We start from the raw sequence: 23,287 nt of genomic DNA, 5'->3' as shown, positions 1-23,287 counted from the left end.
CAAGGACATCGCTCCATTTAATTTTTAGAGGTCTAAAATAAGTAGTGTTTAAATGCTGAGTCAAATGGCCAGAGTTTGGAAGCAAGCAAAAAAAATGAACATTGTTTCCTTCACAATTGACTACATTAAGACTTAAATGAGAACTCATACTATCTCCTAGCATAACCTTCTTTTCATCTTGTTTTCTTATGAAAGGCAGCAGGTAACTTGTAAACCATTCTACAGAAAGATTTAAATCCATTCACCTATGTTTGCTACGATAGTATCGTGCACCCAGCGGACCATTTTCCATCCAAGTATTCCATAGTTGTTCAGCCTAGCAAACAATATACAGTGGGAGTGCGGTTCCAGCAGAATTCCACAAAACATGACACTTACGCTGGATTCTTTAGAACCTCTCCTTACAGGGTCATCACTCATAACTGCTTCATCGAAATTAAAGATTTTTTGTGGGGGAATGTCTTTAAGGACATACTTAAGGTTTTCGATAAAGTCGACTATGACTTTTTCATCTATGGTAGCTGTTGTTCTTTTTATGTTACTTGCAAAGCTAACTGACAAATTTAGATGTCTTTTCAGAACATTCTTAAACCAATCTCTTCCCAGAATATTGTACTTGAAACATGTCGCATTTCTTTCTTGCCTGACTAAACAAGATTTTATAATGAACGTAAAGTCTAGCTCACGACATGGAAATCCAAAATCACATATTTTATCGAGATGACTTGCAAAAGCCTTCTCTTCTTCTGTAGTAAACATTTTTGGGTGTCCTGGACTCTTCATGTGTTCACTGTGCGGCTGGTCCCGGCGGAGGTTCGAGTTCTCCCTCGGGCATGGGTGTGTGTGTTTGTCCGTAGGATAATTTAGGTTAAGTAGTGTGTAAGCTTAGGGACTGATGACCTTAGCAGTTAAGTCCCATAAGATTTCACACACATTTGAACATTTTTTTTTCTTCATGTGTTCATTCTTAAGCTTTTTGTTGATTGTAGTTCTGCTAATCTTGAAATGAATCTCAGATTATCGTTGGGTAATTTGCTTACTCCTTACAGCATTCAAACTTTTTTTTTCAATTTTCTGTCTCAGTAGTCAACTCATTTCCTGTTGCGAGGGTGCCTCCAGCAATTGGTAGGAATCTTTTTGGATCTGTGAAAAACATACTTGTACTGTAGGTCCACGCATTTACATTTACTATTCTGCAAAACCCTTTAATAAACTATGTTTAACAAACAGCATTGCAGCTTAGCAAAGACACGTTTCTACTTCAGCCCACAGTCATACACTATTTGAACGCTAGAAACGTGGTTCAAGACTACTTAAGCCCAACTTACAAGAGAAAAATATTGGGCTCAAGTTAGCCACATTTACAGGTTATGTTCACAAGTTTTTAGACTAATCTTTCAAAGTCAGTTATAAAATACGTTAAACTAACAGTGTATAAAATTGAAGAAGTTATGATATTTGAAAAATAAATTTCTTACCAAGACTTTGTGCCCTTTGAAGTTGCGTGTACAGACGAAATTTTGCGGAGTATTCGATACAATAAATTTTCAGTTCGACAGTTGAACCAGAACAGCGCCTTTTTTAGCCAGTATATGAACTACAAAATCCTTTCTCGCTACAGACAACGCTGTCACCTACCGTAAAGTCGTAGTACTGCCACTCCCGCGCTTTGGTTTTACCTCACATAACAGATTGAATCTTTTTTTCGTTTTGGGCTCAAGTTACCCCTCAGGTTTCAGATGGATGAGTTTAACATAAACTCCTGGAAATTGAAATAAGAACACCGTGAATTCATTGTCCCAGGAAGGGGAAACTTTATTGACACATTCCTGGGGTCAGATACATCACATGATCACACTGACAGAACCACAGGCACATAGACACAGGCAACAGAGCATGCACAATGTCGGCACTAGTACAGTGTATATCCACCTTTCGCAGCAATGCAGGCTGCTATTCTCCCATGGAGACGATCGTAGAGATGCTCAATGTAGTCCTGTGGAACGGCTTGCCATGCCATTTCCACCTGGCGCCTCAGTTGGACCAGCGTTCGTGCTGGACGTGTAGACCGCGTGAGACGACGCTTCATCCAGTCCCAAACATGCTCAATGGGGGACAGATCCGGAGATCTTGCTGGCCAGGGTAGTTGACTTACACCTTCTAGAGCACGTTGGGTGGCACGGGATACATGCGGACGTGCATTGTCCTGTTGGAACAGCAAGTTCCCTTGCCGGTCTAGGAATGGTAGAACGATGGGTTCGATGACGGTTTGGATGTACCGTGCACTATTCAGTGTCCCCTCGACGATCACCAGTGGTGTACGGCCAGTGTAGGAGATCGCTCCCCACACCATAACGCCGGGTGTTGGCCCTGTGTGCCTCGGTCGTATGCAGTCCTGATTGTGGCGCTCACCTGCACGGCGCCAAACACTCATACGACCATCATTGGCACCAAGGCAGAAGCGACTCTCATCGCTGAAGACGACACGTCTCCATTCGTCCCTCCATTCACGCCTGTCGCGACACCACTGGAGGCGGGCTGCACGATGTTGGGGCGTGAGCGGAAGACGGCCTAACGGTGTGCGGGACCGTAGCCCAGCTTCATGGAGACGGTTGCGAATGGTCCTCGCCGATACCCCAGGAGCAACAGTGTCCCTAATATGCTGAGAAGTGGCGGTGCAGCCCCCTACGGCACTGCGTAGGATCCTACGGTCTTGGCGTGCATCCGTGCGTCGCTGCGGTCCGGTCCCAGGTCCACGGGCACGTGCACCTTCCGCCGACCACTGGCGACAACATCGATGTACTGTGGAGACCTCACGCCCCACGTGTTGAGCAATTCGGCGGTACGTCCACCCGGCCTCCCGCATGCCCACTATACGCCCTCGCTCAAAGTCCGTCAACTGCACATACGGTTAACGTCCACGCTGTCGCGGCATGCTACCAGTGTTAAAGACTGCGATGGAGCTCCGTATGCCACGGCAAACTGGCTGACACTGACGGCGGCGGTGCAAAAATGCCGCGCAGCTAGCGCCATTCGACGGCCAACACCGCGGTTCCTGGTGTGTCCGCTGTGCCGTGCGTGTGATCATTGCTTGTACAGCCCTCTCGCAGTGTCCGGAGCAAGTATGGTGGGTCTGACACACCGGTGTCAATGTGTTCTTTTTTCCATTTCCAGGAGTGTACTTATTTTTAAGCACTTTATTTTTTAACCAATTTTATTTTATAAACACCATTAACATTACGTTGATATTATGACTGTGATATATTTCATATCATATTATGAAGAGGTTTAGTGAAGGTGTTGGACCAACTCTTCAGTGTTCGTACTATGATAGTAATTCAGTCTCTGTCCTTCTCATTTAGTTTGTACACTGTTCTATAAACTGATGTCACTTCTGAGTGCACACATAAATATCCTGTGCAGAAGTTACTATACTGTAATTTATTACATATTATATTACCTGAACTGTATCCATTGCTATACTACCGGAAATGTATCCACTGTCAAATATAACATGAGATGTATATATTTGAACGGTATTTAACCTTGTAAATTTCGTAAATTCTTACCATCTTTCTGTGTACTACATTTATCTATGTTTGTGCCTTTGGATAGATATCCTTTGATGATGGTCTAATGACCTAAGATTGTTAATGCTTAATGTTGTCAATAAAATATCTGATAGTCAAATATGCATTTCATCACTTACTTGACAACTGTTAACAAACAGGTAAGAAAAGGGACAAATAATTTGACTCTTATTTTGCAATTGGTGCTACTAGGTATTACTAGTAACTATGGTCTAGCCCCTAAACCCATTTATAGAAATGAGACTAAAGCTGAGTGGCGTACGCATTTGGTAATTCGACCCTTGGCAGCCACGTCAATGGAATGTAAGCCGTGTTCACTTCCAAGCCTCCTCAAGGAACACATCAGCTAGTATTCCTCCTAGTGGTACTATAACAGAATCTATGTGACCGACAAGTTATTTCTTGATTAGCACAGAGCTATCTTGCTAAATTTACTTGACTTCTCATGACTTTTCCACTAAGTAATCTTTGTGATTTTTATCTAACATATGACACACAGTTATCAAAGTATGGTTTTGACTCCAGGGAAGTTGTTTCACACGGAAATTACAACTAGTGTTGTCTTTTAAAGTGTGAGTTATCTGTCCTAGCTACCACTGGCACAATGAGGGAGAGACAAATACTGCTGCTCATCGCTAGCTCAGAGGTGACGAGGTCGCCTGTAACATGAAAGCTGTTTTGGCTCGTGGTTCCAGTTTTGCTGAAGGCTATACTTTTAGCTGTTCGCATGGAAAATCAATAAGAAAATCTTAAGAAAACTTCTCCCTCAGAGTTCATCTCGCTATTGACAGTCCCACTAATGTACAAGCGAAAACCTGATCTCACTCTTCAACTGATCGTGATCCTTTCCATTTCTGTCAACATAATTTTTGGTAACTGTGAATACATAGTTTTATTTATGAAATTCCGCATTTTCGTTCTGCTGTATGACACAATAAAGCATGTAAACATAGTCAGCTTCGAACTTTAGAGTTAGTAATATCTTACTAATTCATGCCGATATAGGCGTACTCGTATTACAGATATTTATGTTTTATTAAAACATTCTTTCGTCCTAAGATTATCTTGGTAAGTTGTGTTTCAGTTGTGTTAGGACAGTGTGTATTTTAATTGAGTCTTCCATTAGCTTATTGATGACAACAGTATGCATCAGAGGGATATTCAAATCAACAACATATTCCTTCACATTATTCAACTTAGTCTGACAATGCTCAGGTAGTTTACCAACTCCAAGCCTGTAGAAACCTACTCACTCTGAGTTAGCGATGTCGTCAAACCTGTTCTGAACTGCATCTTCGTTCGGAAAGGGATTTTCTTGAAGGTTTTTCGGTAAAGAGCGAGAAAAGTAAACTTTTAAGTCGGTAAGATCACAAGAATGTGTTTGTGAGGGATGATTTCCCAAAGACACTCCACCAGCTGCTTGAGCACTGTAACCACTAGAGAAGAATACAACACTTCAGAGACTTCCCATCTTACAATAGTGCCAAATCGTGCATACAGCTGGACTTACAGTTCTGAGGGGCTAAGTGAACGATTCGTCTTAGTTTCTGCGGTGTCCGGCCTGCGGTCAGGTTTTACCCTTAAGACTGTACATCTAGTATGCAACAGGTTTACTTGAATGAAACATGTCGACTTGGTTTCAAAAAGACAAGCCTTGGCATTTTCAAATGTTTCCAAAGCTTTGAACCGAATTTATGGCAGCGAATTACTGGAGGTAGACGCAGGACACTATTGGACTACAGGCATCAAAATGAATGCTTATTTGGTACCTCTAGTCTAACGTATCGTATCCCATCCAGTTTCTCTTGGTAGACAGGACAACATTGTTGAAATAAAATTATTTCTACCAATCGTGCGGATCGTCATTGTCCTGGCTCTGGCTCTGAGCACTATGGGACTTAACATCTATGGTCATCAGTCCCCTAGAACTTAGAACTACTTAAACCTAACTAACCTAAGGACAGCACACAACACCCAGCCATCACGAGGCAGAGAAAATCCCTGACCCCGCCGGGAATCGAACCCGGGAACCCGGGTGTGGGAAGCGAGAACGCTACCGCACGACCACGAGATGCGGGCCATTGTCCTGGAATGACAAAAATTTTCACTAGTTCAGCACAGTCTTCGAAATTATAGCCTTCTGAAGTTGCGTGTGAGATGCAGTTGTACTTTTGTTTAGCTGTTACTTGCATTCCATCTAACAGACAAACTGGGTTGCACATTTTCCGTACTTCAGCCTTTTAATATGATAATTAACCAATACTTAAAATAATTGACATTTATAAAAACGTATTAAGTTAGATGAAATGGCGATGTGCTTTCTCTTGACACTGTAGTGTGCTGTCGGCTTCTGGCCCCATTTCTTACATATGAGATTCAGAAGCATTTGGACATGGAGGGCAATTTACGTGAGGAAGAATGTGGAAATAGTATGAAGAAGAATCAAGAGAATGTGGAGTCCTACAGGTTTCAGATGCAGTTTAAGAAGGACATTTTTGACATATTCATACATCGACTATAGCAGATCGTAAGTACCGCCGCTCTGGCCACAGACGGGAAAGTAGGGCCAGCTAACCACCATGTCATCATTCTCTACCAACGGCGTCATTTGGATGCGTACGGAGGGTTAGGAATCAGCACACCACACTCACGGCCGTTGTCAGTTTAGAAGCCATGTTGCCGCTGGTACAGTACTCAACTTGAGAGCACTTCTCATGCCAGTGCAGAAAGGTCGCTGAAATGAATTGGTCACAAGCTGTTCAAAAAAGAGTTTATATTGACATGTTTCTGGCACACTCTACGTTGTGAATGGCAAACAAAACAGGAAGGAAATTTCTGTTCGACATTCTGAAGATGAAGAGCACCCTAAACGCGATTTTTTTTTTCTTACAAGAAGTTACTAGTTCATTTCAGCAAACGAGCGAACGTTTAGCATTGACGTTAGAAGTTCTCTCAATTTTACTTCATAGTCTCATGCCTTCTGCGTGACTACATGTTGCAACTACTGCTGGATCAGCTAACTCTTCAGTTGGCATCATAAGGCTAAGTGCAACCCAGTCCAGCCCTCCCACCAAGGAGTAGTCCCTGACTGTACCAGGAATGGAACACCGATCCCCTGCACAACATTCATTCGCGCTGAACAATGAGCTAAGGAGACGAACATACAGTACATTGTGTTGAATATTTGTTCAGCGCTGAGTACGCGTAGCTCATTCTGTTCCCCTTCCATGCTAAACACGGTACAGTCCCGCTATCATCACCGTAATGACACTTCACTTGGTGACGCTATACAGACTTGTTTTTCCAATATCCTCTTGTATGTGTTTCATGCAGGTGATTCAGCTGCCCTACTGATGTCGTTTTATGCAGCCCGCAACATTACATCTGGCATTAAAAAATCACGTGTGAGATTTTCATATTCCCTGGCTCACTAAGCGGAAGCTATTAGTCCCAGAAAAAAAACGAACGGCAGCTTTTTTGTAGGAAATTTAATGTCGTCAATTTTTGTTCCCGAGAGGCCTTAGTTTTCGAGTTATTCAAGAAACACGCACAAAAGTGACTTTCAAACGCACCCACACTCAGCCCCCATCGGTCAGAATTTCTTTTATGGCTCTGAGCGCTACGGGACTTAACTGCTGAGGTCATCAGTCCCCTAGAACTTAGAACTACTTTAAACCTCACTAACCTAAGGACATCACACACATCCATGCCCGAGGCAGGATTCGAACCTGCGACCGTAGCGGTCGCGCGGTTCCAGACGGTAGCGCCTAGAACCGCTCGGCCACACTGGCCGGCGAATTTCTTTTATATTGTTAACGGCACTCCCTCCTGTTATTGTTCAAAAATTTGGGACTGCACGAATTATTTCCCACATTCACTCTTTTTAGGTCTTCCCTGACTGGCCTTATTATGCCACCGCCTTAGTCGAGCACTTAGAAATCGTAAAACTGACGTTTGTGTAAATTTTATCTAACGATTTTGTCAATTTTAAAAGCATAAAATAAACAATTAGGTAACTGTATTCGTCAGGCCTTTTGATTACGAAGTTCTGTGCTTGTAAGAATTAAGTTTGGCTTGAATTGTCAACGTGATTAGTTTTAGCGTAACGTTAAAAAAAGTCGGTTCATTCATTACCATCACGGGCATGTTAAAATTAATAATATTAAGTAAGTATTCGACTACGTCTGTGGCGCAATGACCCAATCAATGGAAACTAAAAATGTCGATCATCGGGAATAGTTAGTGTAGTCGGACATTTTTGTTCAGTGGTAGAAGGAAGTGCCGCGAACAAAATACTAGAAACCGTGTCTGGTAAGCAATGCAGGAGCATTTGGACCCTACTTTTGTACATTTTTCTTTAATAACTCGAAAACAGTGGCCTCCAGCTTAAACGTATTCTGATACAGAATTTAACTGCATTACATTTTCTACAAAAAGGTCCTGTTCATTTTTGTCTGTGGGACTAATAGTTTGTACGTAGTGAGCGAGAGAATATGGAAAATCTCGCGCTTGGTTATTGAACGCCAGATATAAAATTGCGGATTGCATAAAACGATATCCGTAGGGGCAGCTGACTCATTCTTTATAATGATTTTTGTTCAAATTATTTTAGTTGTTCAAACTGACGGCGACAAATGTTCCACGCTTGTCATTACCAATAAAAACAGTAACAAAAATTTTAGGTTTGTATATGTTGAATCTAGGCCTTGTTACTTGATGGCCATTTTTTATGATCACTACAAAATCAAAAGTAATCGAATAGCTTTGTAAGTTGTTATAAAATATAAAACAGAACTGAATAAAGGAACGTTAGTTAGGTTAATAACTTAGACATTACTGACGCAGGCTAGTATGGGTCGAACAACGATCATCGTAGCGCATCGGCTGTCGACGATACGCAACGCGGACAGGATCCTGGTGCTGTCTGGGGGCTCCGTGGTCGAGGAGGGCAGCCACGACCAGCTGATGGCTCTCAAGAGTCACTACCGCGCACTCGTCACCACACAGCTCTCAGTCGCCGACGTGGACGGCAAGTTGAAAGGTGAGCACGTCTACACGACTGGTTCCATGCGCTAAAACTACTGCCCAAGTTGCTGATCAAACTGAGGCGACATTTTCCTAATATTCTTGTTCTGACCCGAACCCCATTGCCGGTTTCATGTCGACACTTTCCTCGTAACAACACCTATAATATTCCTGCCAGACTCACTCAGCAGATACCTGTCTGCTACGTCACACCACATATCCTTACAACACACTTTCCTTCCCCACGTCTTCATACATTCTGCCTATGGAAGCCGGTTTCTACCTAGGACTCACATAACAAAAGACTAATATCGCGATCACACCTCCAGTTATTAATTTGGCGCCTGATATGGTGTCGTTTCTGTTTTGCACGTTGCTTTTCCGGCTGCTGAGAGTTTATTTATCGGATGTGATTTTTTATTTGTGGTTCACTGTCACAGTTTGAGTTTACATATCGCCATTTTGCCGTTTGGAGATTGTGAGTGCAGCTGTGGGCGCTAGGAAATTGAGTGCCACGTGGAGAAATTGGAAGATTTCCGACATATGCTTCTGTGTCATTCATTAGAGGGGTAACAGTAGCAGAGACTGTATGGGGATGTCATTGGACACAGCACGGAAAGAAAATGGTTTTCTCGTTTTAAGGAGGATCGTTTTCATATTAGTGACTCTCTACCTCCAGGAAGACCTTCGGGGTTTGACGAAGATCGTTTAAAAATGTTAATCCACAATGCTCCACGTCGGCACTCGAGAACCGCCAAATGTGATGAATTGTGATCAGACCACCATCGTGCAACGTTTGCATGCGAGGAGGAAGGTTCAAACATCGTGTGTGTGGGTACCGCTTGCTCTAACCAAAAAATACAAAAATCAGAGTGTGGCTATACGTGCATCTCTCCTTGCTATTTGTATGCGCCCAGCATATGAAAACAGATGTGCTTTTGTGTACCGCATTTTTACAAGCATCTGTGAGCAATATGTATGTGGACGTGGCCTTTTGGACAAGGTCCTGTGTGTTTTTAAATATTTTAGCGATGACAAACGTTTATACTGTGCTAACTGTATCTACTTGATATCTTGTGCATGAGATTCAGCGTAAAATGAACATGTTTTACTATTAAAAAAAGTTTAAGACCTGAAGATGACAGCTAAGAGTGTTGAAACCGGTTGTCTTGATTAAAAAAATGTTTTGTGCGATGTTGGCTTTTGAATGGTTTTTAACATGTTGTCAGCATCCTCTTGGTTTCTTCATAAGTGTCAGAAATCACAGGATTACCACCTTGGCACCCCTTTTAAGCAGCCACGCAGTGGACATCGCCGGCCGCTGTGACCGAGCGGTTCTGGGCGCTTCAGTCCGGAACGGCGCTGCTGCTACGGTCTCAGGTTCGAATCCTGCCTCGGGCATGGATGTGTGTGATGTCCTTAGGTTAGTTAGGTTTAAATAGTTCGAAGTCTATGGGATTGATGACCTCAGATGTTAAGTCCTATAGTGCTTAGAGCCATTTGAACCATTTTTTGACATCGTGGGATCTTGATCAGTAGGTTGCTGGAGCTGTTCCGGACTGTGCCGAAGTTTCGACATCTCCAGAAAACGTCTCAAGTTTTATTTTTATAGTGGTCAGTCTAACACTAGATGGTGGTCTTAGCAGGTTGTTTATCATTGATGGTAGAGTGAGTCATGTAATTCATCACTTTCTCTTCTATTGCCCGTGACATGTGTCACGTTCTTATGAGAGTTTTCTCTGCAGACATAGTGAGGTGACTGTCTGCGCGGGCCTAAGTAGTATGCAGTTTGATAAACGAAGAACATATGGCAGCACCAGCCATAAATAATAGCGAGCAGCTACAATGACAGTGTAAAGTACAATAACTATTGAATCAGCTACTGCTGCAAATGGCAATAAGATACGTGTGGCGTGATAATTCCGTTAGACTTACCTACGTATGCAGGCGACCGTCGACGAAGTTGTTGGCTAGCGTGGCAAATCTCTAAAGTGAGCCCTCGCGGAAGCCGCGCGAAGTGCGTTCAAAAATCGTGGTGTCACAAGCCCGCAGCAGCAGTCCTGGAATCGTCCCGGGTTTCGACACCAATTTTTATGCCGTTAATGACAGCAGCAAGCAGTGATTTGTAGTGTAACCAAAGTCTAAGCTGTTCGTTCACAAATCACATAACATTCATAACAAAAGAGCTTTCAACAAGTCATATCTTAGGAAACAGCATTACCAGTGTCAGATATAAATGTCTTAACGACTTCAGTTTTCAACAGCAACATTCTTAATACGTAGCAGTGCCTCCTAGAATAACCCGTTTCAGACTCAAAATACACTTTCTAATACATTTGAATTATAGTACAGACTAAAGTATTATACCGCTGACAGTCATCATGGAGAGTGAATGAATTGGACCTGGGGGGGGGCAGGGGGAGGGTGGGAAGTCGACCATTCAGAATTGGTTCAACTCGACAAACACCAGCCAGTACAAACAGAAATACCCATGAATATCCAATATTCTCCCGCGATTTAATCTACAAGCAGAGGTCAAAAGAGCTTGTATTCTGCGGCAGTAGTACAAGCTTCTTAATAACATCATATTCCAGCGCTAAGTCATCGACCCAGTGTAGCTGGAATTGGGGTGAAGGAAGAGAGAAAGTACTAAACGCCATACTTGAGATAACAATCATTAGCACTGATTGACTGTTGCCGGCCGCGGTGGCTAAGCGGTTCTAGGCGCTCCAGTCCGGAACCGCGCTGCTGCTACGGTCGCAGGTTCGAATTACGCCTCGGGCATGGATGTGGGTGATGTCCTTTGGTTTAAGTACTTCTAAGTCTAGGGGACTGATGACCTCAGATGTTGAGTCCCATAATGCTCAGAACCATTTGAACCATTTTTGATTGACTGTTCCGTCGGTTCTTGGTAGAATATTTCCTGCACTCTGAAAGAAAACACACACATCACTGGTTTAATATTCTACAATATTTCTTATTTATTTCACAAACCGGTTTTCGGCTATTATTCCATCATCAGGTACTAAGATATGATTATCGTCTGAAGTGTGATCTTGGTTGCTACTTCATACGGAAAACAGTTGGATACTTTGCAATACTTACATCTAAGACATCAGATTAGAGACAATTTTTTCTTTCTTTCTTCACTTAGCACAAGCACACATTGTCGTAAACCTATGGAGCCAGAAACATAAAAACGTAGTTTAGGATTCGTTCAGTTCATTACACTGAGTTCTTCAACGAGTTAATTTGTTTGAACTTTAAAATGGTGTATTAACCCCAGAATACTACATGAATTTCGAACCTTTCCATACATATACCTCCATGGATTCAACTAGCAGACCTAGGTTTGGCCAGAAAAATGATTAAAAGCGACGCAAGGGTAGAATTATAAACTCTTTATAGCGGTAAAGTTAAACAAAAATGAATCGGGTTTAAATGGTCTTTGCATTGCAACAAATCAGAAAAACTCTCACTGCGTAGTTTACAAACAAAAGGGCGTCTATACGTACTTTACACCCGCCGGAAACGCAATGGAACAAGTACCGAAAGGAAAAGTGCATCAATACTTGCACGACAATTTGAGTGATCGCGTGCCAGGAGTATTGAATACAAACAATAGAAGAAGAAAAGTACTAGATCAGTTTATCTAATGAATCAAAAGTAATTTGACAAAAAATGTGGAAACACAGGAAGTACGTATATCTAACGAAATAATCAGAATAGTTGATATAAAAACGAATACAACATCCGAAAAGATACAAAAAAATTAAAGCTGCCCTTGATTAAAGAATATGTCTACATATCGCAAATGGCCTCTTGATTATAAATGTTCCGTTGAGGAACTGTACGAAATCGACAGATGTAAACACACTCTGGGAGAAATGTAACTCATACCCATGATGTGAATTCCTTCAGGCTTCATGAACGTTGCTGATTTCAGATGTTGCACACAGTCTTGCGATGTTCCCTGCACACAGTTGCATCAACGTTACACTGTTGCTTTTCATCACTTTTCTCAGATTATAGCTGCAGTCTCCGCAAATGCGGCGTTTTTTAGGCTGAGAGGGCTGAGTATCGGATGTGGCTCCTTGACCTGGTTTGGGAATCGCTGGAGAAGAGGTGGAGTTCCTCTTCCGTTTGTTTCGGGAACCGTTCAAAGACGTTTGTAGCTTTCTATTCTCTGCTTCACGTGCCGATGTTGCAATATCTTTTCTTGTAATGAGCCAATCCTTAGACAAAGCATGTGCAAGGGAGAACATGAAATCCAACTGAGGCGGATTCCTTTCGCTTCACTGCACTTCATGGGCTCTGTGGAAGTTGTGTGTATAAATGATGTAGGCATTTATCATGGCGATATTTATCACACAGCAAAAATAACAGAGGGGCCACAGATTGGTTTTTCTAATGACATTTGCAGCGTGGCACATATGGTCAAGTGTACCAACGCCATATTTCGTCTCATTGTGCTGAAGAATATGGCGACGTTTATGGTTGTCCAGATGTATGCGGCCATCATAACGAGCGGATGAAAGGATGCATACGAGCTTATTCTGTTTTGGCTTATAGGAAACTGCCGTTAGATCATCATCGTAAATGAAGAAGGATGTACCTGTACACCGGTTCTCAAAATTTATATTGACGAATTCAGCAGGAAGTTCTCTCTTATTCAACCGAACTGGCTCAAGGGCGGTGAGTTTGTGGCCAGATTTCAGCTTCTTAAAAATGCGGAACAGACGTGAACCAATTGTCCAAGGTTACATTTCGAATCGATCCTTTAATAAAATGAACAAATATTTGCAAAAAAATCTTCCGCAGGTATTCCAGCCGTAGTTGTATCCTTCTCCAAATATGGCTCTGTGTGCATTTTGTAAAAAATGGGTCTAGGCACTATGCGACTTAACATCTAAGGTCATCAGTCCCCTAGACTTAGAACTAATTAAACCTAACTAACCTAAGGACATCACACACATCCATGCCCAAGGCAGGATTCGGACCTGCGACCGTAGCAGCAGCGCGGTTCTGGACGGAAGCGCCTAGAACCACTCGGCCACAAACGCCGGCATGTATTTTGTCCCATTGTCACACATCATTATGGTTTTCATTTCATATTTGGCGGGTTTTGTTGGGAATTTACATCTTTAATGCGACCCGACTGCGGACTCCAACTAGTTGCTCGTCAGCAGTGTCGTAGGTAGATTTGTGTTGCTGAGAGTTCTCTTGCAACATCTTCCAAACCTTTCTCGTTGGAGCCAGCTTATCGTTGAGATCCCGTGAGGTTTTGATGTCAAATCGAGGACAGTTTATGATAAAACTGAATCGAGCTCGGGAAGTTGTAGCCAAAAAATCAGCACCGCATCTAGTCCTATTGAAAAGAATACGCGTTGGTAGATAATTCGTCTTCAGGCAACGCTGAGTATAAGCAGCCCTAGACTAACTTCGACTTTTGAAGGTGTTCGACGTCCTATTGAAGTTTCATGTTTGCTCAGTGATTTCGACATTCGTGCAAAGAAACATTTTGTTGAGAATGTCATCTGATAAAAAGCTCAAAACATTTTAGTACGTCATACGTATGTCCAGTGGAGGCAATCGGTCCCTGGTGAGTACGGACTACTATGTTCACTGCTAGAGTTCAACCAGTGGTTTCACACAGACTTAATTTCCAGGCCGTTCCTGTGTTAGACGTTAGTTCGCCTGCAAATGGCGTGAATACGTATTGGAAGTTGTCCACAGAGGATGACACATTGTGACTGACGACTGGAAAGCTGCTGAGGAACGTTTCTTCCTTGAACCATTCTGGTTACTTGTGCTGTGCACGTTTCTCAGGGCAGTATTTTTGGGGCGAATAGCTGACTGTTTTTCCTTCTTCTGACTTTGCCAACAGTCGCTTCATTCTCATTTTGGGCCACCGTTGCATGAGTGTTACTTCATCACAATCTCATGTAGATTCAGTAGTGTCATCGGAAACGATGTCTTCTTTTTCGGCGTCGTAGTCTTCGTCAGAATCATCAGATGATGATATGTCAAGATCTGATTCCATTGCATCCAAAACACTCGGTTTTTGGGTAATTCGCCAGAACGTAAAGAGAAATGAAAGTTACGGACTAGGTACACAACCCACTTACAACCAAAATCCAATCAAACAGCTATAGCAAATTGGTCATTCATTATTAAACGTTCATCGAATCGACGAGTCCACTTTATTCGTGAATAACACACATTAATCATTTCCACAAATCAGCATTTACGTGCACACATACTTTCGTCGATTCTTCAGTGATGAGTCCCGCTTCTATGTAGGTCCTGATGACCAACGAAGACGTGTCTCGAAATGCACCAGACAGCCGTGGAATACCAACCTGACTGTCATCCGCCTTACGACCCTACAGCCAGGAGTGATGGTCTGGAGTGCCACTGTGCCACTTCGTTTCGTGGCAATACCCCTTTGGTTGTCATCCGCGACACCCTTACAGCTCGGTCGGTATTCCACGCCCCGTTTTGTTGCCCTTCATGGCAAGCCATCCTGTGGTTACACTTTAGGAAGATAATGCCCGCATGCACACGGTGAGAGACTCTACTGCTTGTCTTCATGCTTGCTCAAACCTACCTTGGCTAGCAAGGTCGCTGAATCTCTCCCCAATTGAGAAGTGTGGGGTATTATGGGCAGGGCCCTCCGATGAGCCAGTTGGACAGAATTTGGCACGATATCCCATAAGAGGGCATGTAGGAATTCTGTCGATCATTGTCAAGCCGAATAACTTCTTGCATAGGTCCAGAATTGTACCCACGCGTTATCGACTTGGTCTGTTTGTGAAGCCCTTCGTCTGGAGTAAATGATTCAATTTTTCTGAAATTTTAGTCATTTGTTTCGCCGTAGATCTATGTCGTATCTAGAGATTTCCGGCCCATTTGCACAATTTCTTCGCGGTGCGTCCGGTTTTTAAATTTTTTTTGATGATGTTTCACAGAACAAGTGAAAGAAAAAATCTGAAAATCGTTACTCACACGATAAAAATATTCTTTTTCCTTTTGTCATTCGACTTCAACCGTAAGACTAAAACATTCTCTAAATCTTCGATTTCGTGAGATCGGTACATTGCAAGTATCAATGTCGATAAGAGACAAAAATCGTCGAGCTTCTCGATTCATCAGATGTATGAACTATCTTCTTCTTCTTCTTCTTCTTCTTCTTGCATTACGGCCTCTGTAGGACCAGCGGTAGCCCCTTCGTGGACTGCATTTTCCTCTTCTTCTCCCAGAACCTCTTCATTCTTCCTCTTCTTCTCTCCCGCTCTTCTTCCGAGATCTTCAGTGTCCGTTTCTCCTGTCGGCTCCACTGGTGACACTCTAATCTTTTCCTGTATTCTTCTTTGTCACTGATCTCCGGCATATTGTTCGGCGTATATTTGTTCCCCCAGTTTTCCTTTCCTTGGACCTTAATCCCAAATTCCCCTTGTCTTCCCTGTTGTTTCCCACACTCTCTTCGTCATTCTGTCCATACTCATCCTAACTACATGTCCAGCAAACCTTGCCCTTTAGAGTCTGATTTCCCTGGATATTGTTCTAATGTTCCGGTACAATTCTTCCCTAGGTCTTCGCATCCACCTCTTTTGAGACCTAGTATTTTTCTCAGTATTTTTCTCTCTTCTTTCTCTAGTTGTTCTGCCCCATTTCTTTCTAGTGTCATCGTCTCAGCAGCATATAATACTGCATTCCTCGCCGTTGCCTTGTAGTGGCTTATCTCTGTGGAACTATCTATATACAGACAATTAAATTTGTACAGAACTCTTAGGAGGCGAATCCTCCTCTCACCCGTCTAAAGTTTTCGTGGTGGTAATTATAGCTACCCGTCACAAATTGCGTCAAGAGAACTTTGCAGGGCACCTTTTAGACCACAAAGCTCGCCGTGCCTTATGTTCCAGCGACATCTGGGAGAAATGTTATGTAGACGAGTGTAACAGTGCTACTGTTATGGATCTCAGGCGCTCTCTTCTGGCCTTAGACGACCGCCCTGCATTGGCGCGTACGGTGAGCGATCGCGGTGAAGTACCCTGTGAGGAGCACGACCGCGAGGCGAAGGCCTGCGCCGCCGACGAGGACGCGTCCGACGAGGAGGAGCCGGTGGCGCACGTCGGCCTGCGGGACGTGCTGCGGCTCAACGCCCCGGAGTGGCCGCTGGCGCTCACCAACACGGTCTGCACCACCCTCCGGGGCTTCGCCAGCACCGCCGCCAGCGTCGTCTTCGCAGACGTCATTGGGGTCAGTAACACCGCTCCACTGGCCTGTGCTACTTCAGTTTTCCTTTGGAACAGATTGCGTGAACGCAGTGCAACAAAGGCACAGTATTCTAACGGCAGATAGAAAAAAACTCCTCACGTATCACATCAGAGGTGAATGCGTCCTGGGTAGAGTTAGTGATGTAAAAGACATATACTCGCACTTTATTACTAGATAGTATTAGTGCCCATGTTATGTAATATAATGTATCGTATCAAGTAAGATAACACGATGGCATTTCTCATGTCATATGTCGTGCAGTATGTCACAACGTGTCGTTAAAGTTTAGGATCCATGCTTCCTCACTCTGGGATAGTACATATTATAGATGTACTCCCACCTTCGTATACGTCCTCTTGTAGATGCCTTCCACGCTCTAGAAGCGTATGTATTTGTCTTTTTTCCTCACATCCCTCACCATACATGGGGTGAGTAAATATTTTTGAAGTTGCCAGATAAGTCGAAAAACGTCTTTTATATCCCTAACTCTGACTAGGACATGTTCGTCTGTTTATGTGCAACGGTAGAAGCATTTTTCATTGCGATTCCTAACTTTTACTCTACTATAATTTTGACATTAGGCCACGGATAGCTTGACAACCGATGTAGATTTTTGTTGCCTCGACGACGGCTTATCCGGTAAACGGTTTTTAATTGTCTTTCGAACAATATTGCTTATATCGTGGCAAAACTTTCCCAAAACAACAATACGACCACTAAATACATGTATTTGTACACCTTCCTACAAAATTTGAACCGATTTGTTCGAAACATGCTACTGCCGCTCGTAAGGAAACCTCACAAGAAATGTTTTTGAACGTAAAATCCAAACAAAGCAAGATCTTTTTTCAAACTGTTAAAACTTCTCTTAGACCAAGGTCTGATACACCGGTGGATGAAATCTGAACCATCAGTCCCGCTCCAATCCAATTATTTAGAAGCTTCTATTTTTGTACGAAAAATCCGAACGGTGTAATACAAATGGTTCTGTTAGCTGCTAAAGGAATTAACCGATTCGTAAAATTTTCCTGAGCGCCAGCACCGGTTCGTCGTTCAAACCTTGCTTAACATACTGCAAGTAGCTACAGCAAGACAGATGTTCGAATGGCTATAAAAATGGCTGCTGGTCCGGGCTAAACCGTAAACTTTTTACCCGATGTTCCCAGCTCAACAGGAACCGAGCACCAAGACACCCCCCACCCCCGAAAATCGCGTTTCTAGGCGCGGCCTTTACAGACATATTTGTTACTGCACTTCCGCGCTGTAATGATTAAAACAGCAATGTTAAACGAGTAGGAGATGAAGAGAGAGCTTTGCAAAGTCCCCTAGCGTCCTTACGAATAATTAGGAAAAGTGCAAAAAGAAAAAAGAAAATATGATTTATCATCAAGTATTCCCGCCTGTAAGTTGTGCTGCAAATACGTGGAAATCTATGTATGAAACACCAGCGTGGTCCCAAGATAACTAACAGCTGTGAGTTTGGCCTATGATCACAGTGCCGGCAGGAGTGACCTACCGGTTCTAGGCGCTACAGTCTGGAACCGTGCGACCGCTACGGTCGCAGGTCCGAATCCTGCCTCGGGCATGGATGTGTCTGATGTCCTTAGGTTAGTTAGGTTTAAGTAGTTGTAAGTTCTAGAAGACTGATGACCTCAGCAGTTAAGTCCCATAGTGCTCAGAGCCGTTTGAAACATTTTTATAATCACAGTCGTGTTCGTACTTTCATTGTGTCTTCTGAAGCAGCTATTGATGTTAACCATTTGTCTGAGCAGGTGTTTCACTGTATTCAGGACTATCTAGCAGAGAACTCAGCACATTCCTTGTTTCGTGATTTGTACCCATCTCGTCAATTATTTGTTGGTTGTATATCTCTGTCTTCAACGATAATTTTTACCCTGTGCAGCTCCCTCTAGTAGTATGGAAGTTATTCGCCAACTTCTTAAATTGTGGTTTGAGTCTCACTCATCTACTTGTCAATGTTTCGCACATATTCCTTTACTCGTATTTTTTACCTTATCAGTCCACCTAATTCTTAACATCCTTATACAGCGAACATCTCAAATGGTTTCATTCTGCTCTTTCCTTGATTTCTCACAGTCGTTGCTACCTAATACTTGTACTGCGTGACGCATAACTTAATTTCTCAAGCACAAGTGGATGAGTTACACATCTGAACTTAAACCGCTGTAGAAGAGAAACGGTACGTTTCCGGACGTGGGGTCCTATACAGTATATTATGTACTCATTGTCCTCTACAAGGTCTAGAAGTTTGTAATTAGGATTTACGATTAGTATATTAGGAATTCTAAAATTCGGCACAAGCCAGTTTGTATATATACCTAGTTATTCGTTCCTCTGACCAAGAAAAGCCGTTATCGAAAATTAGTATCATAAATTGATGCAGAGATTCGCAAAAACGAAACAACGAATTTAAGTAAACATTCGCTTCACGCGATACCAAAGAGCATTTATTATCTTGATTGCTAATTTAAATAAGTGCCATGGCTACCTGCATCGAAAAATAAACTAAAGGATCCCGTCCAAAATTGAAACCTGTACTGAACTTGCTCCGAAGAACTCGATCCACTCCCCACACACTCACCAGAAACAAAACGCTCTAGTTTCCCCACGTTTTTCGGCGCATATCTACAGTCGGTGGTGCCAGACCAGTCGCAAAAACCGCCAACGAGACGCCATGCTTTTGTCCAATCGGAAGTACGGTAAAAAGGCGGGGAGTCGTCGGTTTGGACCCACGCCAGTTTACCAAACAAAATTTTTAACAGTCTTCGATGGTAAATTTCCACGACTTCACATGTTTGCTTGTTTGACCACCCATTAGTAAAAAATGACGGGATATCCGTTGCTCTCGGCCACGTCAGGTCACAAGCTATGTTTGAACAAGATTCTAGGGAAGTTCCCAAAAACTGATGTAAGAATAACTGCCCTGATCACTACTATTGCTTGTGCACATCCGATTACCCACACATCCATACATTGCAGAGCTGTTCATGCTACTGATTACGGAAAAGGCTAAAAAGGTTGCTTACGTGAAACACAAAAATAATGATCAATAAAATTGGGTCCTTGTGTAATCCTTCTCCCAGCACTGAAATTAGGTGTTACAAATGACAATTACAAGGAAGGAGGCATGCAATTACTATGAGAAACTGTCAGCAGCGACCTGAGATGGGAGGAAAAAGTTGTCGAAAATTCAGATGTAAGGCTGAGATTCACGGGACGAATCTTAAAAGAAATGCAATTCATCCACGAAAGAAAAGATTTACAAAACGTTTGTAAGACTGATTCGTGAGCAGTGCTCATCTCTCTGAGTCCCTCACTAAGATCGGAATAATAGTAGAGATAGATAAAATCCAACAAACAGCAGTTTTGTTGGCGCGAGGGACCTTACGGGGCAGCTCAACAAATTCCATTGGTAGATGCTGCAACCTTGCTGTTGAGCACGGAGAGTGTTGCTACTGAAATTCCGATGAATTTCACATTTAAAATCAATAAATTTGGCACTACATTGCCTGCTCTCTACTGCGAAACGAAGACCACGAGAGAGTCGAAGAAATCAGAGCTCATTCGAAGGTTGATCGACCGGCGTTTATCTTCCCACGCACCATTTGTAGATGTAACAGGGTAGGAATGAAATTATAGTGTCACTAAAAGTACTCTCCGCCAAATATCATAAAATATCTTGCGGAGGGCGCTACTTTGATCAGGCTGCGCGGGATTCGATGCTCTTGCGCAGTGAATGGGGTCAAACACGGATCATACATCGTCAGCGCGTCATCACAAAGCCTCGTATGGAAGGTTTTGCTATGGTTATGAAACTCTGGGAATGTTTGTTGGAGGTCAGCACAAGACAGACTAAGAATAACCATCAAACATCTGACATCTGGTCCCAACTGTACTACAAAATCTGCCGGCCGGTGTAGCCGAGCGGTTCTAGGAGCTTCAGTCTGGAACCGCGCGACCGCTACAGTCGCAGGTTCGAATCCTGCCTCGGGAATGGAAGTGTGTGATGTCCTTAGGTTAGTTAGGTTTAAGTAGTTCTAAGTTCTATGGGACTGATGACCTCAGAAGTTAAGTCGCATAGTGCTCAGAGCCATTTGAACCTTTTTTTTTTTTTTTTTTTTTTTTTTTACTGACAGATAACTCCACTGCTTTCATGCAGTTAGTCAATGCAAGTGAAACGTATCCTATAAGAACATGGTTCTGAGTTTGTTTACTTGAGAAAGAATATTTATATTTTGAACAAGTTTGATCAAGAACATAGTGTGTCTTGGAACTCTCATTTGACGAATCACATGAAAATTTAAGTTGTAGGATTAATCTAACTTCATTTGTGATTTATGTACCCAAAACAAGATATTCACATCAAAGTCGAAACACCTGGAAATTATGAATACGGCTTGCATTTTTATGTTTTCACAAAACGGATTTTAGTCCTTTCCTTTCTTATAACAGCACTTTCTAGGCTTAAGTATAGACTGGCTTCATTGGTCCCAACGCAGCGGCTATGGACATTTTCTCAAAGCGACAATGCAATTACAATATGGCTCACAAAGTGTCGATTTTCGTGCGAGCCGTATTATTTTTTTATAACGTCCGAACTAAAAAAGAAAGTAGACTCAGGTGCCACCATTACATCAGCGTGCCGCCATATTATAAAGACTAGCGACATTACACCATACAAGTTCTTGATTCCAGTGCAGCATATAAATATTTTTATAATGTCTTTTCTTAAAATGTGCAAAATCACTTTGCTGATTTTCCGTAGTATTAATTCAGAAGATCTGTTTAAAATCCGTTTTCTTCTGCAAAAGTCCTTTTTGACCCCTAGTTTTTCTATGAAACTCCTATTTAGCCACCTTCAGTTCTGTAAGTACGATATTTGCACTTTTTCGGTATTTTAAAGTTAAAACCTTCAAATCCGGACCCTGGTAATGAGAACTACGACTTTACTCGTATGACTGACGGGCGTATTCTTTTGTAAAACAGAAGAAAAACGGATTAAAATTTCCTTTCTCATTCGGAAGTCCGCCTTCATAATTGAGTGACCGGTCGGTCCCGGTCTAGAATGCCAGTGTTCAGTTTTTACCAAATTGTTCGATATTTCAACCCCGTGTTCGCTGTTCTGAACGGAAGTGTGAGTGGTTACGCATTTGCAATGTTCCATTCTTGTCACTAATTTATTCATTGATTTGTAAACTCAATTCAGTAAACATTTAGTACGCTGTTTCCAGCCAGGGTGTGCTTTTTCGTGAGTTCGATTGATAGTTGTAAGTGTTCCTAAGCCGAATACAAAGAGAGAAAGAAAGAGACGACAACAAGATTCTACGTACACAAACTCGTTCTCGCGGAAAATGTTTTCAGACGGAGAAGAACACCAAACGTAAAAAATTATTAAAAGCATAATGGTGGTCCCACCACCATGTGGTAAGAATCTTCACTCGCATGAATCATTCATGGTCTGACGCTAGAAACAAAGTGAATGTCGATAAAATAAAAGCAGAGTTATGTATTCATTGTAATTTGAAGTTTGCAACATGCAATTACATTGAACAAAAAGTTACGGGTAACATAAGTTCGTTGAAAGCTGCAACTAGCAACAATAAATATAACTTTAATGTGTTTTCACCCTCAGCCCTCAGTATACGAAATCTCTTCGGGATGTAATGTTCGGTAATTTTGTCAATTTAATCTGGCCCTTCTAATGCTACAAAGATGGAGCTTTCCTCGTTCGAAAATCAAATGGTTCAAATGGCTCTGAGCACTATGGGACTCAACATCTGAGGTCATCAGTCCCCTATAACTTAGAAGTACATAAACCTAACTAACCTAAGGACATCACACACACCAATGCCAGAGGCAGGATTCGAACCTGCGACCGTAGCAGTCACGCGGTTCCGGACTGAAGTGCCTAGAACAGCACGACCACCACGGACGGCGTTCGAAAATCGTCTGATTCACCACCTAAACTTATACTTACACAATGATTTATTGTTTTTGAAGTTAGTTGTAGTGAGAAAAGATTGTTTTGAAATCCAGGTGACTCAAGTGATGCAACAAATAAAATTGAAATACATGGCAGAGAGCGTGAGGAAAATGGTGGCACAAAAGATAAAAACAAAAAATGGGACATGACCTGCTGATTTTTGCTAGCTTTTAGACTCTGAACATATCTCGTATTTTAAAAAATTTGTTATTTTGTGGCAACGTTATTTTAAAGGACACTGTTTCCAGAAATTTTTCCAGAATGGTTTGCATAGCGTAACCATTCAGAACAAAATTATTTGATAAATATTTTAAATCTTTAACACTAAAGACTTAGTTGCATTATTAATTTGTTATGCAAATATCGATATTAGATCTCTAATTCGTTG

At 42.4% G+C, this 23,287-nt stretch overlaps 1 protein-coding gene across 1 annotated transcript in view; it reads left to right on the top strand.

Annotated features, from left to right (window-relative positions):
* Positions 1-23,287, top strand: part of LOC126473833 (ATP-dependent translocase ABCB1-like) — a 213,264-nt gene that overhangs the window by 129,610 nt on the left and 60,367 nt on the right. Inside the window, exons 13-14 of the mRNA XM_050101158.1 lie at positions 8,436-8,631; positions 16,621-16,877. Coding sequence (XP_049957115.1) covers positions 8,436-8,631; positions 16,621-16,877 — 453 coding nt within the window. The remainder of the gene's footprint in view (positions 1-8,435; positions 8,632-16,620; positions 16,878-23,287) is intronic.

Source organism: Schistocerca serialis, chromosome 4 (assembly GCF_023864345.2).
Source record: "Schistocerca serialis cubense isolate TAMUIC-IGC-003099 chromosome 4, iqSchSeri2.2, whole genome shotgun sequence".
NCBI lineage: Eukaryota > Metazoa > Arthropoda > Insecta > Orthoptera > Acrididae > Schistocerca > Schistocerca serialis.
This window is presented reverse-complemented; position numbering and strand designations above follow the sequence as displayed.